The following is a 21,519-nucleotide window of genomic DNA, read 5'->3' on the forward strand; positions in this document are numbered from 1 at the left end:
GGGGGGAAAAAAAATAAAACAAAACAGTGCACTTGAGTCATAGGATCTGAATTTAAATCCTGACCTCAGGCAAGTAATATAATCCCTCTGGACCTCAGTTTCCTCATTTGTAAAATCAAGGAATGGTAGTTGATGATGCACCTAAGTATCTTCCAGCCCCAGATTTATGATCCTTTATTCCTTTTCTAATTTTAATTCCCTTCCTCTTTTCCCTCTAGACCCTCAGGAAGAACATTTATTTAGGTGCTTTTTTACATCTGGGAGAGAAAATATATCTATGAGTGCTTCCTCAATATACTTTGGGGGAAGTGTAATAAAAGCAACTTTCCTCATAGGTGAAACATGTCTACTTATCTACTACAATTTTTAATAGTTGCTAGGAAGCCCCTTGCAGCTCTCAGCTTCCCTATTGGTTTGCCAGGGTGCCTAAAATTTCATTATTGGAGATTATTTCCTTTGAATGAAGCTTCGGTGATTTGAAAATTTATGTTAAAATGCAAATACCTAAAGAAGAATAATGCCAGAACCCTTAACAACCATTAGCACCCAATCTGTAGATTATTTTATAATATCAATTTCTAATCAAAACTGAACAGTGCAATATTTTGGGCATGAGGCATACCAGCTTTAGAGGGACATTGGATGGAAAGAGAAATCTAAGATATAGAACCTAGTTTGGGAAAAACAGATTAAGGTGGATCCAAGTTGAGTTAACCTTGCAACACATTTATTCAGTTCCACCTCTCCTTTTCCCCCATCTTAATTTCTGTCATTGTGAAAAAGAATAATATTGATAGCTTATATATATGGTGTGTTTTAGAATTTATAAAATACTATATATATATATATATATATATATATATAAAACTTATTTGATATAAATAAATATATGTAAGTTGTAGGAGTACAATTCTTCACATTTTATAAATGAGGAAATATGATCAGAAATAATAAGAAGTTTGCCCAAAGTGACATAGAATATCTGATATCTGGCACGGTTAGAATATGAATCTACATCTTTTGACTCTAAATCCAAAAGTTCTACTTACTATATCATCTTATTCTTTACAATCAAATAAATGAAAACTGTTGAAAAGTATGTGATCACTTATGAATGGGTGTTTCTCATTTAGTAATTTCTTATTCTTACAGACCTTGGCATTCTCATAGATGTAAACTCCAACACACACAATAAATGAAAAGCAGCTAGCTTTAAGACAAAGTTGATTCCACATGCAAAAGAGAAAAGTAAAGAAAGGATACTTATCTATTGAAATTTTAGTATTAATTTCCTTTCAGTAAATAGGTGATCAGAAAATAAGTTAAGAGAATAAGTATCACTTTGTGGTCAGCTAACATGTAACTAGGCTGGTTCTTGGACCATGGTCATAGATACAATTATCATAGCTATATCTAAAGTTCTTTGATCTTATAGCATCTGCCAGAGTTTGTGCTCTAATGGTAGAATCTTTGGCATGCTTATTTCCATGCCACTGAAAGTTATTAGATTAGGACTTGAGTAGCTGAAATAACAATAATTGTTATTACTCAGTCATTTCAATCATGTAAGATTCTTTGTAATCCCAAGTGTGGTTTTCTTGACAAAAATACTGGAATAATTTGCTATTTCCTTCTCCAGATGAGGAGGTTTGATAGGTTTAAATGACTTGTCCAGGGATACATAGCTACTAAGTGTCTGGGAACAGATTTTAATAACATTTATTTCATTTTAAAGGTATAAAGTGCTTTCCTAAGATTAGCCCTCTCAGGTTGATAATGAATATATCATTATCCCCATTTTAAGGGGAAGCTCAATTGGTTAAGTGACTTTTCTATAGTCATATAACTACTAAATAACAAAATACAAATCTTCTGATTTGACTCACCAAAAATAATCAATAAGTACCTTAGACTGAGCTATCTACACAATAAGAGACAATGGATTGTTTTGGAAAGTGAATTCCAAATTCAAGTCAGTCCCTAATGCTTACTCACTGGTGGCATGGTGAGCAAATCATTCAACTCCCCTGAGTCCAATTTTCTTCATCTCTAAAATAGAGACAATAACATGTGTTCTACATATTGTCTTTTGTAAACATGTGTAATGTGATTGCTACAGGGATAACTTCTTGTTACCTGGAAAAGTGCTACAGCACATTAAATGTTCTTAGATCACAAATAAGTATGTAATCTGTCAGTAAATTGGCTAGCATGTATTAAAGTACCTTGCTGAGGTCTGGGAATAAAAGAAAATTGGGAGAAAACAGTCCTTACTTTTAAGGAGTCTAATAGGGAAGACAACATGCAAATTCTGTACAGCTATGTACAAATAAGAGGTCAACTTGTCAGTGGAAGACGTCTTCTAAAATTATTTGATTACTGACCTATTTTGAATGATTAGAGAGAAAATATTCCATAGAGCCACTATCAGCTTTAAAGACTAGGGAAAGTAGTTCAGTCATATAAGGATTTTATTGCAATACAACTGTAAAGGAAATTTTTTACTTTTTGTGAAATCAATGAAATATGTATTGTGAAAGATAAGGGAATCATTTTGACAGCTCTTTTAGGGCCTGACTGTACAATTTTCAAAGAGTTTACTTTGCCTAGGGACTGCAGGATATGACCACCCAACAAGCATTCAAAGGCTTAATATTCAATAGAGTTCTGGAGATTTAAGGTACCATATTTAGATTTAAGCCACATAGAGATACTATTTATGAAATAAAAAATAATACCATTTAGTGGAATTTATAGAGATAGGTTATAGCTCAACCTAGCAAAGAAGGGAAGAATCATATGAATGGAGGACTGGATTGAAGTCAGAGATGTGGGATCTACCCCCACTCTGACTGATCTTGTGTGAGTCTCATTACCTCCTTGGAGCTCAGGCCCATAATGGTAAACTAACGGGTTAGACTAAAATTCCTTTTCAACTCTAAAAATATCAATCTATAATTCTATGAACTGAGTTTAAATCTTTGCTACCGTTGAATGTTTTCTAATTCAAATGGAATAGTTTTAGTTTTTGTTTGGTTATTTTTCAGTTGTGTCTGACTCTTCCTGACTTCACTTGGAGTTTACTTCACAAAGATATTGGAGTGATTTTCCACTTTCTTCTCTAGCTCATTTTACAGATGAGGAAACTGAGGTGAACAGGGTAAAATGAGGGTCACATAAAAGTGTCTGAAGTCTCATAAGAGCCCAGGAAGATAAGTCTTCCTATTTGCAAGTCCAGTGCTCTATCCAATGCCCTACCAAGCTACATTCTGAGTATAAACAAGATGACCTCTAAGGTCCCTTCTAAACTTTCAATCTATGACCATATGATTCTATGAATCTCCAATAGAGCTTTCTAATAATGGAATGAGCTAGTTCCCAGTCCCTGTAGGAATTTAAATAGATATTGGATTATCATCCAAGGATATTATGGTAGTAAATCTTGCAACCTGTGGCAAATTAGACTAAACAAGGAACTACTTCCCTTTTTTTTGTATACTCTTTAATGTTGATGTCTTCCCTTTGTTAGTATTTTCATTATATCCTCTATTTCAGCTTATTAGTATTAGTTTTAAAAATCATTTAACTGGTTTGCCTCAGTTTCCCCATCTATAAAAATGAGGTGGAGAAGGAAATAGCAAACCACTCCAGTACTTTTGCCACAAAAATCCTAAACTGGGGTCATAGTCATCAATGACTGAAATGACTGAACAGCATTAGTTCTGCCATTAGACTGTGAGTTCCTTTGAAGACAACCTTTTACCTTTCTTCATATCCCTAGTGTTTGCCACAGTGTCTAGGGGCAGAGTGGGTACTTAATAAATACTTGTTGACTACCTGGTTCTCTCTCCATTCTTCACATAGCTGCCAGATATGATATTCCTAAATATTTGACTATGTGTCTCTGCTACAACACATACACACATATATATGTATATATATATGTATATATATATATATATATGTATATATACACTAAAAAATAAATAAATCTTCAATGTCTCCCCAGTACCATTAGGATAAATGTAAATTTTATCACACTGAAATTTAAAACCCTTTGCAAACTGGCTCCCACCTAGGAGGCTTCTTATTTCATATTGCTACCTTTCAAATACTCTATTCCATTCAAATGTATATGCTGACTCTTTTCCAAACAATTTCTCTGCATCTACACAAGTAGTTCTTAGTGCCTGAACATATTTCTTCCTCTTCACTGCTTTATAGAATTCCTACAGATCCAAAGCATAATCCTCCTATATAAATCTTTTCTTAGTCTACCCAGTTCTTAATACTCTCTCTCCCTCTTGAAATGATTTTATATTATCTTGTATCTCCCCCGCCATGTGTACATATTTTATGCATTAAGTAGAAATGATTTTGTATTACATTATATCTCCCCTCCCCTTGTGGACAGGGAAGGTGTTAATTTTTCTTTTTGACCTTCATATCTACAGTAGCTTGCCAATAGAAGGAACTTAATATATGTCTGTCAAATTAAATTGAAAGAATACAATTATAATCCCTATCACCCTCAAAACACTTGGGGTATTTGAGTAAAGAGGCCTATATAGATGTTGGCATTTTGTACATTAAAAAATAAATTAAAAAGATTGACTAGAATAGATTTTTAAAACAGTTATGAAAATCAAAATTTTTTGTCATGTTATTGTAGGAAAACCTATTGTAGACATGACAGCTAAATGATCTGGTTTAAAGCAGATTTCTCTAATTTGAAATGTAATTCAAGGCAGATTTAATAATTTGATAATCTTTAACAAAAAGTCAAATGTATCTTAAAACTTTAAACTTTACTCATTAAAGTCCTCTTTTAGTTTACAGATTAATCATTTGGCATTTGTTTATTTAACAATGATAAATATTTGGTCATTTATAGAAAATTCCTAACACTATTGGATGATTGAAATTAAATTTCCTAAAATGAAATGGATCTGGCAACTAAGAGTAGTTTTATAAGTCTACTAATTTTACTATTTTGGGCACAATGTGCTAGATGTGGAGTCAGGGGGGCTCTTCTTCCTGAATTCAAATCTGACCTCAGATACGTAGTAGCTGTGTGACCTTGGGCAAGTCCCTTTACTTTCTTTGCCTCATTTTCCTCAACTGTAAAATGAGCTGGAGAAGGAAATAGCAAACCTCTCCAATATCTTTTCCAAGAAAGCCCAAATGGGACCATGAAATCAGACATAAATGAAAAAAGACTGAACAATTTTATTTTCTAATAATTTAAAAACCATTTTGATAATGGTACATGCATATGCTCTTTTTTTTTTAGGTTTTTGCAAGGCAAATGGGGTTAAGTGGCTTGCCCAAGGCCACACAGCTAGGTAATTATTAAGTGTCTGAGATCGGATTTGAACCCAGGTACTCCTGACTCCAGGGCCAGTGCTTTATCCACTGCACCACCTAGCCACCCCTGCATATGCTCTTGTAGTAACTTTCTTAAGGCAAAAAAACCTACCTTATTTTCAGAGAAATCTTGATGGTGGAAAGTTTTTTCTCTCCTTTTTTAAGAGTCATAAGAATTACAGGAAAAATCTATCTGTAAATAAATAAATAAATCCTAATAAAGATCTAAACTTTTTTTCTATGCTTCTTTTCAAAGTTCTTTCATCAGAGTTTAAATAGCCTTGAGAAGAAAGAGGAATTAAGAATTAGTACTTTTATTAGATTAATAATTTTCTCAGATACTCAGAAATAAAATTAAATGTTCTTTTTAAAATTTAAATATTTTAATTTGTTTGATTTTCCAACCACATGCAATGGTAGATTTCACCAATCTTTTTTTTTTTTTGCAAACTTTTGAGTTTCACATTTTTCTCTCTCTCTCCCTCCCTTCTCTCCCTTCTCCCCCCTGACAGAAAGCAATCTAATATAGACTCTACATTTGTAACCATGCTAAACATAGATCCATATTAATCCTGTTGTGAAAGAAAAATCAAATTCAAATGGAAGGAAAGACATTAGAGAGAGAGAAAAACAACATAATATATAATACAAGTTTAAAAAATTGAATATACTAAGATTTGGACTTCATTAAACTCCACAGTTCCTTCTCTGGATGTGGATGGCATTTTCTATCACAAATCTTTTAGAATTGCCTTTGATTATTGTACTGCTGAAATGACCACATCTATCATAGTTGATTCTCACCCAATGTTATTATTAGTGTGTACAGTATTCTTCTGGTTCTGCTCATTTCACTCAGCATCAATTCATACAAGTCTTTTGGGGCCATTCTGAAGTTCCATCCCTCATGATTTCTTCTAGAGCAATAGTGTTACATCACATTCATATACCACAGTTTGTTCAGTCATTCCCCAATTGATAGGCATCCCCTCTACTTCCAAGTCTTTGATATGACAAAAAAGAGCTGCTATGAATATTCTTATACATGTGGATTTTTTACCCTTTTTTGTGATCTCTTTGGGATACAAACCTAGTAGTGGTATTGCTGTATCAAAGGATATGCACAAAAATTAATGTTCTTAAACCCAGTTAAGCCTAAAGTATTTTTAGAGAGATAAAAAAATATAGGTCTGAGGTCTACTGATTAAAAAGTATTGACCTTAATTTATGTCAAGAAGGAAGAAGATTCTTAAAGTTTTTCTATTATTTTTCATGAAAGTGATTGACTGTTGTAAGACATTAGTAGCAATGACAGATTTTCCTTCCTTGATAAAAGATAGTGAATGTAGTTAACCCTTTCAGAATAGCCTACTTACAAAAAGCTAATGTTGCCTGCAAGTATGGTAAAATGGAATAGGGAGAAGGATTTGCATAGTTTCTAGGATTATCTGTCAATGGTAGAGTGATGAAATCTCCTTAGATTTCACTGTATTGCTAGTAACACTTTTGGTTGCATGATTAAGAAAAAGAAACCATCCTTCAAGTGGGCTTGGATTTTAAAAGGCTCTTTGTGTTTGCTTCTTTTTTAGACTAGAGGAACATACCAGTACATCTACCAATGCCCGAAACAACCAGTCCAGCATAAACACAGTTTATTCTCATGAAACCAGAACATCTCCCAGGTACACTAGATATTTTTAGTCAATAAATTAAACAGTTCCTCTCTCATATTTTTTAAATCAACTTGCACATAACTTTTTCCCTTGAAATTTTTCATTTTATCAGGTAATTCTGATGTGAGGTTTGTTGTGTGTATAAGATCTTTCAAAAAGGGAATAAGATTAAGAGTTTGGACATTGCTGTGATTTGGCATAATGGAAAGAGGACATTGGAGTCCCAAAGAACCTGCCTCTGACATGAAGTAGATATGTGATCTTGAATGATTCACTTATATTCTCAATGTCCTGGTCAACTCTAAAACTGTATGTTGCAAGTCAAATATAGTAGGGGAAAGTGTTTCCAAAATGGAAGTTCCCTTTCCAGATGAAATTATCAATAGGTAAAAACCATATGCTATTATAGGAAAGTATAAACCTTCAAACTACTCTGTTGCAGTCAACAAAATATTTGATAATTGAAAGATAAATATTTTGTTTATAACATTTTGTTTAATACAAAAAGTTAAAAGACAGAAGAAGAAAGGCATATTGTGGTACATAAAGAGTTAGCCTTGGAGTCAGGAAGATTTCATTTTAAGTCATGCCTCTGATATGTATTGGCTTTGTGCTGCTGTTATTTTTCAGTTGTGTCTGATTCTTTGTGATCCCTATTTGGGATTTTATTGGCAAAGATACAGGAGTGGTTTGACATTGCCTTCTCCAGCTCATTTTACAGATGAAGAAACTGAGTAAATCATGGTTAAGTGATTTTCTCAGCATTACATAGCTTGAGGCTAGATTCAAATTCGGGAAAATGAGTTTTTCTGACTCCAAGTCTGGCATTTTATTTATTGTGACACCTAGCATTCCAAATCATTTAGCCTTTAAATATCCCTCTTACACCTGTATAAGACTATTAGGTACAGGATAGTTGCTGATCTGTATTGGTAGAAGGAATTTCCTCATGGGAAGCTCGCTACATTTTTGAATTCATAAATCCAGATCAAAACAAATACAACACATAAGAGAAACACTGAGAAATGATAGCTGAGCATTCCAATATGTGATCTTTCTACTTAATAAGCAAGACAGGGATGATTATTCTTAATACTTTTATTATAAATCTAAGTTAATAAAAGCTCAAATTTATATAAAATTTTAACATTTGAAAAGTACTTTTCTCAAATAAATTATTGAGGTTGATAGAAATCCCAGGACTTGAATTTAATATTTTGTTTAAAGGATGATTGTGATTCATCTATTCATTCAATCCATAGATTTAATGAGACATCTCCAAATGATGATAATAGTGATGATGATGATAATAATGATAACAAGTAGCTTTTACATGTTTCTTTAAAATTTGCCAAGTATTTTAAGCATAACAGCACATTTGATATGTATTAGGCAAGGTACTATGCTATAATGAGCCATGAGAGTTACAAAGAAATATAAGGTAGTTTCCTGAATTCAAAGAACTTTCAGTCCAGTAAATGATAAAAATCATCTTTTAATTATTCACAAAATCCCAGTAAATAACCCAATTCCATATGAATTTTAATTAGTATTATCTTTATATTAAAAAATCTGCAAGGGGAAATTTTTATTGGGAAATATGATTAGGACAATAAAAGGGAATTTTAAAAGTTAAAGTAATTTTTAATCAGATTTTCTATGTTTACTCATGTAAGACAAAAAATTCTTGAGAATACAGTCAATTTTAAATGTGATATTTCAGAAATAGAACTTATTTGTAGAAATATAGGGTATCAAGGGATTAAAAGTACTGAATGAACTTTGGTAGTGGTCATTAATATAACCTTTGCGTTTAATTTAAAACTAGTTTAGAAGAAACAATACCTATGAATACATTTTTTGTATTAAATTTTACTAAATAACAACTCTAGTTATTCAATAACCTGCTATTATTATTATTATTCTTGTAAATGACCTTTTAAAAATGAAGTTAAAATGTTTATATTTCAGCTATAATACTCAAACCAGGTACCCAAGTTCAAAGGACAGCGTGGTCTACACAAGAACATTTATGGAGAATAGGTATTTCAAATTCTTTCTTATTTTAAAAATTTCTTTGAATTCCTCTGTGGTTAAGAATAGAAGCTGTAATCTTTCAGATATGATGCTCCCAGTATGAAAAATATTTACTGATATTTCGAATGCTGGAATCAGAATTATATTTGATGTTTAAATATTGAATTGTCCTGGGAAAGGCTAATCAAACACACACACACACACACACACACACACACACACACACACACACACGGCAATATGACATAGTAGCCAGCCTTAGAGTTAGGAAGACCTGGGTGTTGGATTTTGACCTCTGACACATGCTAGTTCTGTAACCATGGCCAGTTCACCTAAAATTTTCTAAAATTATATAAAATGATCAGCTCTCTTTGGATAGATGGATATGGATATGGACAAGGATATGGATATGGATATGGATATATATATATATATGTACATATATATATATATATATATATGTACATATATATATATATATATATATATATATATATATATATATATATATACAAAGGAAGTTTTCATACAAGAATCTTATGGTCACCTGAGTGATTTCCAGGTACCTTTAATTGAAAAGATAAAAAAAATTCCAGGATAAATTTCAAAATAACACTTTTTTCATATATGACTGTATATAAAATATAGATACATGCATACTTTCTATGCAGGTATATACATAGAAAGTTTTCATATAATTTTTATATATTTCTTTCTAGTATAATTTATTTTTGAAGTTCTGAAGTCCCCGAGTATACCACTAAGAATAATTATACTTGGATTAGGAGTCTCCAGATGCTATTAATTGCCTGCTGTGTTGGGTGCCACAGGAACTGCTTCTAACAGTTTCTCCATTAGAACTCTAGAGATTATAGGGAAATGTAAGGAGATGACAAATTGAAGAGACATATGTATTGTACTCTGCTGTTTAAAAAATTTCAGAGGAAGTCCTTTCTTTTTGACACTTGGATGTAGGTCACAAGAAAGACCATGCTATAGGGATTATCTATAGTTACTCCCAGGAGACAAAGGGTCAGTGAAATGTGCCACACACTTTAAAAATATATTACTATGTATGTATGCATATACATGTACACATATGCATACATACATATATGTATACATGTACACACACAAAATATAAAACAAACTTACCTGAATGGTCCCCTGAGTGATTCTAGCTACCTTTTTTTTTGAAAAGATAAAATAATTCCACAATAAATTCCAAAATAACAAGTAACTAAAGGAAATTAAAGAGCAGTTAAACAGGTCTAAAGTAGCCAAGAAAAGTAAGCAAAAGGTCAAATAGCAGCAAAGAAATTTTTTTAATGATATTTTCTGGTTAATCATACAATAATTTCACATATAAGCTATATTCCAATAATCTCTCATACTAGAAAAGATATTTATTTAAAAGCATTTCTTTTGAATTTTCATGTCAAACAATGTTAAGTTTGAGCTAACAACTTTTATTTAGGATTCAGGAGAAGACCAATAAATAGGACACTGGCAGATAATTGAAAAAAAACATACCAACATTATTAGCACCTGAATGATGTGAGTCTGATGACCATATTGATTATAGTGAATCTTTTGTTTATAAACAGTCATCACCAACTGGAAAAAGAATCATTTTGAATATATCATTGAAAAACAGAAAAATCCAGGATCCAAACCTTTTCCCCCCATCCCCAAGGAGTTTTGAAAGTTGAACTAAAGGAAGTTCTATGAGGCAACAGTTTGCCTTTTCATTATGTCCATTTCAACAGACACACTTCACACATCTTCATATTTTATAGCACAATACAATGGAAAAAGCAGAGGAGTGGAAAGAAAGGACTTGGCTTCAAAAACGATTTTGCCTCTAATGAAATCTGTGATGGGAGAAGAGGGGGGAAAGAACTAGATATAAAGGACTGCAAAGTACAGACCAAAACTAGAGTTTCATGTACTTCAGTTATTACAGGATACCTTGAAGATTGAACATGTTTCATAGACCTATCTTGTTTGTTTTTAGCAAATATCCAAAGGATGACTATGAAGAAAGAGTCACTGGAAAATATATACAAACAGTTTATTCAACCTCTGATAGGTAAGTATGTATTATATTACATCATATGCATGTGTGTCATTGCAACCCATGTTGCCAATCAACTGTTATTTATTAAATACCTACTATGTACTGGGTACAGTACTAAAAAGTGGGAATACTAAGAAAGGAGGGGAAAGAGTTCTTGTTCTCAAGGAAATCACAGGGTAATGGATAGTTAATTAATTAGTTAAAAGGATAGAGTATTTGACAAAGAGTATAATAAGTCCAGAAAGGCAAATTAAAAGAAGGTTGCAAGGGGCCTTTAAAATCATACTATAAATTTTTGTTCACTAAAGACTCTGGTCTATGTAGGGGTCAGTAACTTTTGGCAAGGATGGTCAAAGGCTAGTCAATCTTCAGTGCCATGCAAGGTTTGTAATACTCACACATTTCTCCTCCCCATTTTTACAAGTCTAATACTATCCTATAGCTAAAAGTCACCTTCTATCATGATGCCCTTTGGACAAATTAACACCATCATCTTCACTGTCCTGAGAGGGAGCATGGGATACAGAACTGACTTCTGGACCAGGAATATCTGCGTTTCAATCCTGCCTCTGGCATATACTGGCTATATGACTCTGGTCAAGTCATTTAACTTTTTGGAACTAGCAAATGAGATAAATTGTAGGGAAGGTGCTAATATTTAATAGCAGAAGGAATTCTTTCATCCAGGAATTTCCACACTGATGAAATCATAGGTCCAGGTTCATTCTCATTCTCATCCTTTCCCTTGATGTCATGACAGAATGAGAAAGCAATTATTTGATCAACCAACAAGTATTTATTAAGTAATTACTATGCTCCAAACTGTGTTAAAGACTTCTGATTTTATTATGTGATTATTGGTATTGGAGAAATTCCCAAATTCATAATCTTTCCATAGTGGTATGACAAAATTGACATGGCTAGATTTAGTCTCAGCCCATAAGGGTGTTCCTTATTAATATATTAAATAGCTTTCTCACCAAAGAATTCTTGGTGAGTTTCCTTATTTACCTATCTATCTCCCATGTGAGTCTTTGACTCTTTGGTCAGTTAAACAATAGTAGTGCTTGGTTACTATGTTTAATAAGTACTGTAGAGAATTGTAAAAGAAATAGTAAACCTGCTTCCCTATCTCTAAATGCTTATAGTCTATTGGGGAAATGACTGTGTACATAAAACCAGGAAAATATATAAGAACACATACAAAATTAATATAGAGTTTCTGGCAGTGTGTTTGAATGGATAGCAGAATTGTGTTCCCTTTGGGCACATAAAAAGTTAATATCTGCCAAGCTCATTCAGAAAAGCAGTTTCAGTACTTTTATTTGTAGCATTAAAAGAAGTATATTGAAAGATTCTTATTTTCTTCCCTGTCATATTTCTCAAAATTAAGAATTTCCCCAAATATCCCTGGTTTAAATTTAATGATCAATTAAGAATTCAAGCCTTTTTATTTAAATCAGAATGCTCTTGAATGTGTTTCTTTTTTTTTGGTTTGCTCTATGAGAATTACTCCATGCAGTATGAAGTCATTTGATTTGTTACAAACTAATCCCTTTTGAGCAATTTCTCCTGTTGTTATTGTGAAAAGGTAAACCTCTTTTTTTCCTCTTCTAGGTACCCTCTTCACTATTCCCATATTCTTAAGCTATGGTTTTCCCTCATGCTTTTTTCATTGCCATAATCTTTAGGTAATTAGCAAGTCGATAAAATATATAATAATATTATTAATATAATATAATAAATAATATTTAATATACTAATAGCATGTGGTCCTGAAGTGTTCATTTTGGTAAATTCTGGACTACAAAGTTTCTCAATACCACAACTAATTTTTCATCACATCATAATTATTTAAAAGGTGACTGTCAGTGCAATGTATAAACCTGGGATGTAAGAGATAGAGATGCTCACATTTATGTAATTGTTCATGTTTGCACAGATCTGTCATTGAGAAGGATATGTGTACCTATTGCCGAAAGCCCCTGGGCTCAAATACCAAAATGATCTTGGATGAATTACAGATTTGCTGTCATTCAACTTGTTTTAAAGTAAGATGAGCTTCCTTTCTTTTCTTTTCCTCTTAGAATATGAACTTACATATCAATGAATAGTCAAGAAATGAATGAAAAACTACATGTTAGTGATTGCTGTATTAAATGTTTCACTACAGTGAAACAATCCCTGCCTTCACAGAGTTTCTTATTCTAAGACTGGTGGATGGGTGGAGAGGGACAAAACATATAGACGAATGAAGGTAAGAGAGGAAGAGTTTGCTCAGGGGAATAAAAGAGATAGCAAATTGATCCATTGGGCAGCTGGTTGATATGCCTTTCTCAGAAAGCAATGTTAGTATTGATTTGATGACTGTATCTAGAGCAGGAAATGGGGAGAGGAGATTGATGGATCTTTAATTGTAGAGCAGATGGCAAGATGACTCAAGTGGTTGACTGGATGGGATGTAAAGAATGGAATGGTCTAGGGCTAGTTAGATATGGTTGAGTTGGTGAGTTGACATTTATTTACTCATCCATACCTCACTAAGGAGAAATTCTATCTCATGTCCTTGGGCAGGAATTTTAAAGTTGAGTAGATTAATTGTCCCAGGGTCAGAGGTTATGACTTCTACAAGTTGGGTCTATAGGATACAATTATAAGTAACAAAAAGCATAACAGTAACAGAACACATGAAAAAATGAGCCCAAGGTTGATGACTGGAAAACTAGATAAGATATAAAGTATGGTCTGGCTGAATATATAATTTTAAAAAATGCTTTTTGAAACATATGTAAGGGAGATAATGCTTTATGAACCTCCACTACTGTCTTCATTAATAATACATTGTTTAAATATGCTCTTCAGTGTTCAAAAAGTTTTGTAAATATTGGCTTTGCAATATCCTTAGAAGCAATTAATAATATATATATTTGACATTTGGCAATTCCTGGCTCTTTTCAGTTCTGTGGAAATGTGGTCAGCATATAATAGTGGAATTTACAAAAATAACTCCAGTGTTTTAAAGAATCATGATAATTGTGATATTAAAAATGACAGAAGTATATAAAAGGAGCTACATAAAAATTCAAAAATTCATATTCAGCAGTGTCAATCTTTCTTTTTCTCTCATCAACTCTGCATTTTACTATATGTAGTGCACATTTTACATTAGATTGTAACATCTTAGAAGGCAGTGTTATTGGAGTTCTCAGAAAAAAGAATCGGTATATCCTTAACCTCAGTGATTATTTCTGTTTTGATATTTATAGCAGCCTGATTTTAGCAGCATAATTAATTATAATTAGTTCTTAACTCATGGCATTTAAACAGGGGTGGTCCTTGATGACCTGATGCCTAATTACCTCCTAATGCACTGGGATTTGTTATGTCCCATAATCAAAGACTGGTAGATAAGTTTCAAGCAGAAATAGGGAAGTTGACTTGGAGCCAAGTCACTTGGTAGACTATGTGGTTTAGAAACAGCCATGGATAGCAACACACCATACACTTAGTAGCTAGGACTACAAATCAAAGGGTGATCTTGACATGTTTATAGTGTGGAAAGGTCTGCTGATCATCTGTTAGTCTTTTGAGATGTACCCATATAAATGTATAACTCTGAACTGAGCCTCAGTGCAAACATGAAGGACTGATATAATACATATATATTAGGGAAAAGTTTCCCCTTGGTACTTTGGAATATGGAGACTACATTATTAAAGTCCCCTACAAAATTACTACATTTTATTGAAAGAAATAATGTTCCCCATGGTACAGTATTTCACTCATATCTGTCCATATGGAAACATCATGTACAGATTATCTCATCCATGCTGTCACTCTCCCCACAGTATCTGTTTCAGATCTTTCCTTTTTTCCTTGAGCCCTAACCTCAACTTCCAATCTCTTCTCTCACTTACTACTTTACTGAGACTGAGTCCATCTATTGTGAGTTTCCTCATCACTAGTCCATAACTTAGAATATCTCTATATTCTTGAGTATGTCTTTACTTTTACACTCTCAGAGAACCTCCTTTTTTGCAAAATTAACATTTGTTTTTATACTCATAATATCATTACCTCCTGACTCCTTCAAGATCTTTCTTCATTTTTCCCTCGTCATTCCTACATCTTCCTCCTTTTCTCTTCTCTTCTCTCTTCCTCCCTCATCACTCCCTTTTCTTCCCTGTTTTCTCTATTTTCCTCTCTCTTTCCCTCCCTTTTCCCTTATATTCCTTTTTCTTCACTCTACTTTCTCTCTTCTTCCCCTTTTCTTTTTCCCTTCCTCTACCTCTTCCATTCTTATTTTCTCATTCCCTCTTCTACATTTCTCTCTTCCTCATTCTCTTCTCTTCCTTCCCTTATCCTCCACCTCTCCCTTTCTCTTTTCCATCTTTAATCTTTTTTTCTCATTCACCCCCCAACATTCTGAGAGCTTTCCTATTATAAAAAAAGAGATACCTTCCATTGACCATTCTCCAAGCTACTATCTTATTTTTCATTTTACCCTCACTATTAAACTTCTGGGAAAGGTCTCAATTTCGTGAAATCTGACTTTGGGCCCTATTACTCTACTTTAAAAAGTCAGCAATCTCCAAAGTTACCAATTGCTTAATTGCCTAAGCCATTCCTCAGTCTTCATCCTCCTTCACCCTTCCAGGACATTTATTTCTCTTGATTCTTCCTCTACCCTAACTATCATTCTTGGCTCTTTGTTGCTAATTAGTATTCCTTTTCCCATCCACAAGTGGATATTTTCTAGGCCATATTCTTGCTTCCCTTCTTTCTATATACTTTCTGTGTTGAGAGATTTCACCTTTTTCCATGGTTTAATTTATTTATCAATCTCTGGCATAATGCATATCTATATCTATATCTATATCTATCTATCTATATATATATGGAGAGAGAGAGAGAGAGAGAGAGAGAGAGAGAGAGGTATATATCTAGCCCCATCTCTTTTCTGAGCTATTGTATTGTGTATCCAATATATATATTGTACCTTTTTTGTCTATGTTGCCTATTGGTAACTCAAATCCAATCTATCCTAAAAGAACTAATCATTTCCCCCTCAAACTTGGCCTTAATTCCAAGGTTCTTATTTTTGTTGCCAGCACAACATCCCACCAGTCACCCAGATTCAAAATCCCAAAGTTGTTTTTGACATTTACATCTAATCAATTATTATGTTATGTCTTGTCAGGGCTATAAATGTCTCTCACATGTCTCTTAGCATTTCCATTCATTTAGTTATCACCCTAGTTAAGGTATCACATTTTGCCTGAATAACTGCAATAGTGTCTTAACTAATCTTCCTATGTCTATTTTCTAGTTTTCCCTACTTTCTAAACCATTCCCCATATAACTATCCAAATAATCTTCAACCATAATTCTCTTATCATATAACTGCCTTAGTTAACATTTTAGTCTGGCATTTAAGGCCTACTACCATCTAGTTCCAAACCATCTTACTTGTTTTATTTCACATTCCGTCTCTTTGTGTACCCTAGACATTGTCACCAAACTATACCACTAATTGTTTCACAATCTTATTTTACCAAATCCTGCATTTGAGTAGGAGAATAAGGTCTGGAATGTATTTTTTCAATATTTTACTGGTTGAAAATCTTCTTTCAGCAGGGCCAAAGTTTCCGTCAATTCTTCTCTAGCTAAAAGTGATTATTCTTTCCCTATATTTTTCTAGAAAACTTTGTCAATCTTTCTTTTACTCTCATCAGTTCTACTTTGCATTATGCTAGATATATGTGCACGTTTTTACATTAGATTGTAACATCTTAGAAGGCAGAATCTATCTTCTGTTATTTTTTGTATATATCCATGACTGAGTCCAATGTCTTTCATATAGTAGGTGCTTAATAAATGCATTGTTTTGGTAAATTCAAAGCTTTAATTTTAAGTAATTTTTTTCAGTTTTCAAGGCTAACAAAGGATTAACCAAATTCTATTTTTATACCTGCTTGTCTATGATCTAAATGGGAACTCCAAATGTCTAGATAGGTCCTAGCATCTCACATTATGGGCAATATAAAATTTTTTTTATTCATTAAGAACTTTTTAACTTTTTTTGGTTTTTCTTTAGTGTGAAATTTGCAAAAAGCCTTTGGAAAACCTAGAAGCTGGTGATAGTATTTGGATCTATAAGCATACAGTACATTGTGAACCTTGCTACTCCAAGGTTGTAGGTATGTGTTTAAGCTTTGTACTACATTTACTTTTTGTTAAATATTGATAGATCTTTGGGGGTTGTATTTTTATAATATATAAATTAGGTAATTACAATAATATCACATATTATTTTTGATAAATATTACTACTATAGAAATTTAGGCAAAATTATTATTAGGCTCATCTGATACCTTAAGTAGATAGCTTTCATACTCTAGCTTATATTGTAAAATATATTGAAAATGCTTGCTAGTTTTCAATATCAAGCATTGTAAAACATGCAATTTATTGCCTATGATAGCAACTTCCTTCATCAACTAATTATCACAGAAAGATATGGGAATTCTACCCTCAAATTACTTTTTGCATCTTTTGTTGACCATGCAGTGAATGTCAATAACAGGATTATATATTAGCATTTCTGTATAATTCTGATATAGAACAATTATTGATCGATAGATGATTAATTGAAAATAGGTTCTATCTCACTGAACTGGAATTTCAGTGACTACTCAGGGGATGGAGCCAACTCCTTATCCACACAAAAAATTTTGTCTCCTCATTCCAACCTGAGTTAGTTCATCTCTCCTTGGGCTCACCATATTTGTGCCAAGACTTCTGCAGATACCTGATTGTCTTAGTTCACTGTAACTTAGAATTCCTGGTTCAAATGATCTGCCAGCCTCAATTTCTCCAGCAGCAAAAATAACAGGTTTTCACCATCATTCCAGGCATAGTTCAAAGTGCTTTTTAACATTAACATTAAGTGCATTTAACATTAAAAAGGATCATGAAGTTAATGCAATATTAATTATTAAATTATTTGTCTTTTCATAAGTGATTTCTGTAGCCAATTATTTGATGAGATGTCATTTGGAAGAAGGGTTATAATTGTTCCATTTGACCCCAGTGACAAGATCTAGGACCAGTATATAGAATTTACAAGGAAAAAGGTTCACTTCAATGGGAGAAAGAAAATTCCTAATGAAAATGGTATAAACTGAACTGGAAGATGATAAGTTCACCGTAAATAAAGGTCTTTGAGCAGAGATTTGAATGAATACTTGTCAGTCAGAAATAGTGGCACAAACCTATAATTCCTACTGATAAGGGAGGCTGAGGCTGATGGATAACTTGAGTTTGGGAGTTCTGAGATCTAAAGCATATCAGGTATCCACACTGTGTGCCCAGCACCAATATAGTGATTCTCTAGGAGTGAGGAGGCCTCAGGCTGCCTAAGAGGTGCAAATCAGCCATATCAGAAACAAAAAGGATCAAAGCTTCTTTCTTGATCAGCAGTGGGGTCAGGTTCTTCAGGAGAGACTGTATTATTTGCCTGGTCAAAATAAAGGGCCCCCAGTCTCAAAAACAAGCAAACAAAACACATCAAAGAAAGAAGGAGGTTTCAATAAATCAAATAACTGAACTATGCAAGAATATACATATATATATATAAATGTATATATATATATATAATATAGGCAAATATATATTTTATATATATGCATATATATAGGCAAATATGAGACTATTTTGCTGTTATTATTTTCTGGCCATTCCATTGTTTTCTTGTCTTTGATGTTGCTTGGACTAGAAGAATTTGAGAATCTTTCTAAATATAAGAATCTATTTTCATAAGTCAAAAACCCATGGTACTGTAACTGATTAATAATATAGTAAGTAGAGTGTCAGTTTGGAAGAAGGAAGACTAAGATCTGAAAAGTATTGACTGTATGTTCCTAGATAAGCAACTTAACCTCTTGGTCCTTTAGGCAATTCTCAAAGACTATAAATTCGAGATAAATTACTATCAAGTGGAAGGAGTTCCCTCACTTGGGAGTTTCCTAGGTTGTTTACCCTTCATTTTTGAAGAAAGCCAGTGACATCAAAGGTGATGTCTTGATTTGCATATGAATTGTATTTATTTGAGGCAGAGTTGGTTTGGATGTTATGGTGGACCTCTATTCATGTTTTCCCAGAGTTTCCTATATCAGTGTAAACAAACACTTGTCCAAATCTCATTGCAATTCCTATCCCTATGTATAAGGGGTCCCTATTTTTTGAACCAGATAGATAGATAGATAGATAGATAGATAGATAGATAGATAGATAGATAGAGATAGAGACAGAGATAGAGATAGAGATATATCATGAAGAGCTGGGAAACAGTTTTAAAGATATTTGCCAAGTTAAAATGCTATTGTAATAAAATTCTGTGAGATGAGATACATCTTTGAAATTCTGTATCAACTTTCTATTTTTATATTCAGTTAATAAGGAAGAGGTACAAAGGAGATAGATACCAGATAACAATAAATTGTAAAAGACATTTTATCCTAGGGAGTTACACTCTTTCTTTGCTGATGGCATGCCAAACAGTAAAACATTTGATACCTACAAAGAATCTAGAGCAGGGAACTTGACTTTATTCAAAGGACAGAGCAGCTTGACTAAGGTTGACAAGCTTTGTTTGAATTTGTAGAAAATTTAGAACACAGTCCAGCAAGCTATTAAAATGTAACTCAAGAAAAGAACAAAACTTGCTCACATTTTCCCCTACTTTACATGTTTTTCTCAGTCATATTTAATTTTCTTCCTAATGTTTGCCTCCTAATTGTCCCCCAAGATATGTCAGGCACCTATTAAATCTCTGATTCTCCAATAAGCATGTATTCTATTGGTCCGTAACTTGTAGTTCCTCAAAGGAAGGAAATAAATATTTATTAAGTACTTACTGTGTGACATACACTATATTAAATTCTTCATAAATATTCTCATTTACTTCTCAAAACAACCTGAGTAGGTTATCAGTATCCCCATTTTATACCTAAAGAAAGTAAGGCAGAGGTTAAGAGACTTGCTCAAGGTCATAAAGCTAATAAATATTTGAGGGTGAATTTGAACTGAGGCTTCCTGACTCCTGACTTTCCTCAAAGGGGCAAGAGTGATTTTTTTTTTATTCCTTCCCTTTTCAACTTCAGAATTATATGTTCAGAAGGTTGACTGTACACAGGATTAAAAACCAAATGGTAGAAAATGTGTTTCTAATCTTGATCTGTTTCCATAAAGCATTAAAGTGTTTGCCTTTTAATTAAAGACAACCAGAGAATTATAATGAATTCAATATATCTAATTGTTGTTTTCTTTTTACTTTTAGCCAAGTGGATTCTGTGATTCTGACACATGGAAACCAAGATTGAATGCCATTTATTGGGAACATTTAGTTCTTTAAGGAAAGCTTTTTGGTTAACAATATTTAGTTTCAAGCTTTCTTACTGAAGATTGAAAGAATCTTATGTAAATTGCTAATTATGTTATGAATCAAATAGTCACTACATATGCTAATGTTAGTCACAGGAAGGGAACTACTCCATGTAATTCAGATTTAGAGATCAAATGAACTGGTCATCACCAATTTTTCCAATCTTGCCCCAAAGGACCAGTGTCATAGTAATGATGCCTCTGATGGCAATAAGCATAGACTTAAAGAGGGCATTTCCCTTTCAGATTCCTTCAGAGTCATAATTTTTATTTTAACTTTGTGTGTGTGGGCCTATTGTTTGATTTTTGAATTTGCCTGTCTTTATTTTCTTAGCCCTTCAATGAATATGTCATCCTCTTAATTTGTATCATCGAAGTGAATTAAAGGTCATTTTAATAAATCTCCCATGAACTGAAAACAAATCTGTCTAGCACATGTCCAGATGACAACCACAAAAAAAACAGCTGATGGCTAATTTTTGACAATAACATGGAAGAAAGGTATAAAGGGTAAATTTCTACTTTAAAAGTTAAGGACCTATGATTTTATATATACATATATATATATATATATATATATATATGTATATATAAAGGTATAAAGGGTAAATTTCTACTTTAAAGTTAAGGACCTATGATTTTACATATATATATATATATATATATATATATATATATAAATATATATATGAAACAATATGAAATAAACTTTATCTTGGTAACATATTTTATCAAGGATATTAATTTTATAGACTTTTAAGAATCAAGGGTAATAGATTTGTGGGTGAGTGATAAAAGCATATTAAATGTATACTTTGTTACATTTTTCTTTGCATGCTTTTCAAAATCTAGTTAAGCAGGCATGAAATGACAATAGTTATGAACTAAAAAACACTTTCTTTGATATGCCACATATAT

At 32.7% G+C, this 21,519-nt stretch overlaps 1 protein-coding gene across 5 annotated transcripts in view; it reads left to right on the forward strand.

Annotated features, from left to right (window-relative positions):
- SCEL (sciellin) overlaps nt 1-21,237 on the forward strand; it is a 149,843-nt gene extending 128,606 nt beyond the window's left edge. For all 5 annotated transcript variants that reach the window (XM_074191855.1, XM_074191859.1, XM_074191857.1 and 2 more), the window contains 6 exons: nt 6,957-7,049; nt 9,012-9,083; nt 11,095-11,169; nt 13,100-13,208; nt 17,255-17,357; nt 20,498-21,237. In XM_074191855.1, coding sequence (XP_074047956.1) covers nt 6,957-7,049; nt 9,012-9,083; nt 11,095-11,169; nt 13,100-13,208; nt 17,255-17,357; nt 20,498-20,514 — 469 coding nt within the window. In that variant the 3' untranslated portion in view covers nt 20,515-21,237. The remainder of the gene's footprint in view (nt 1-6,956; nt 7,050-9,011; nt 9,084-11,094; nt 11,170-13,099; nt 13,209-17,254; nt 17,358-20,497) is intronic.
- The last annotated feature ends 282 nt before the right edge of the window (nt 21,238-21,519 follow it).

The sequence above is a fragment of the Macrotis lagotis genome, chromosome 6 (genome assembly GCF_037893015.1).
Source record: "Macrotis lagotis isolate mMagLag1 chromosome 6, bilby.v1.9.chrom.fasta, whole genome shotgun sequence".
Classification (NCBI taxonomy): Eukaryota; Metazoa; Chordata; class Mammalia; order Peramelemorphia; family Peramelidae; genus Macrotis; species Macrotis lagotis.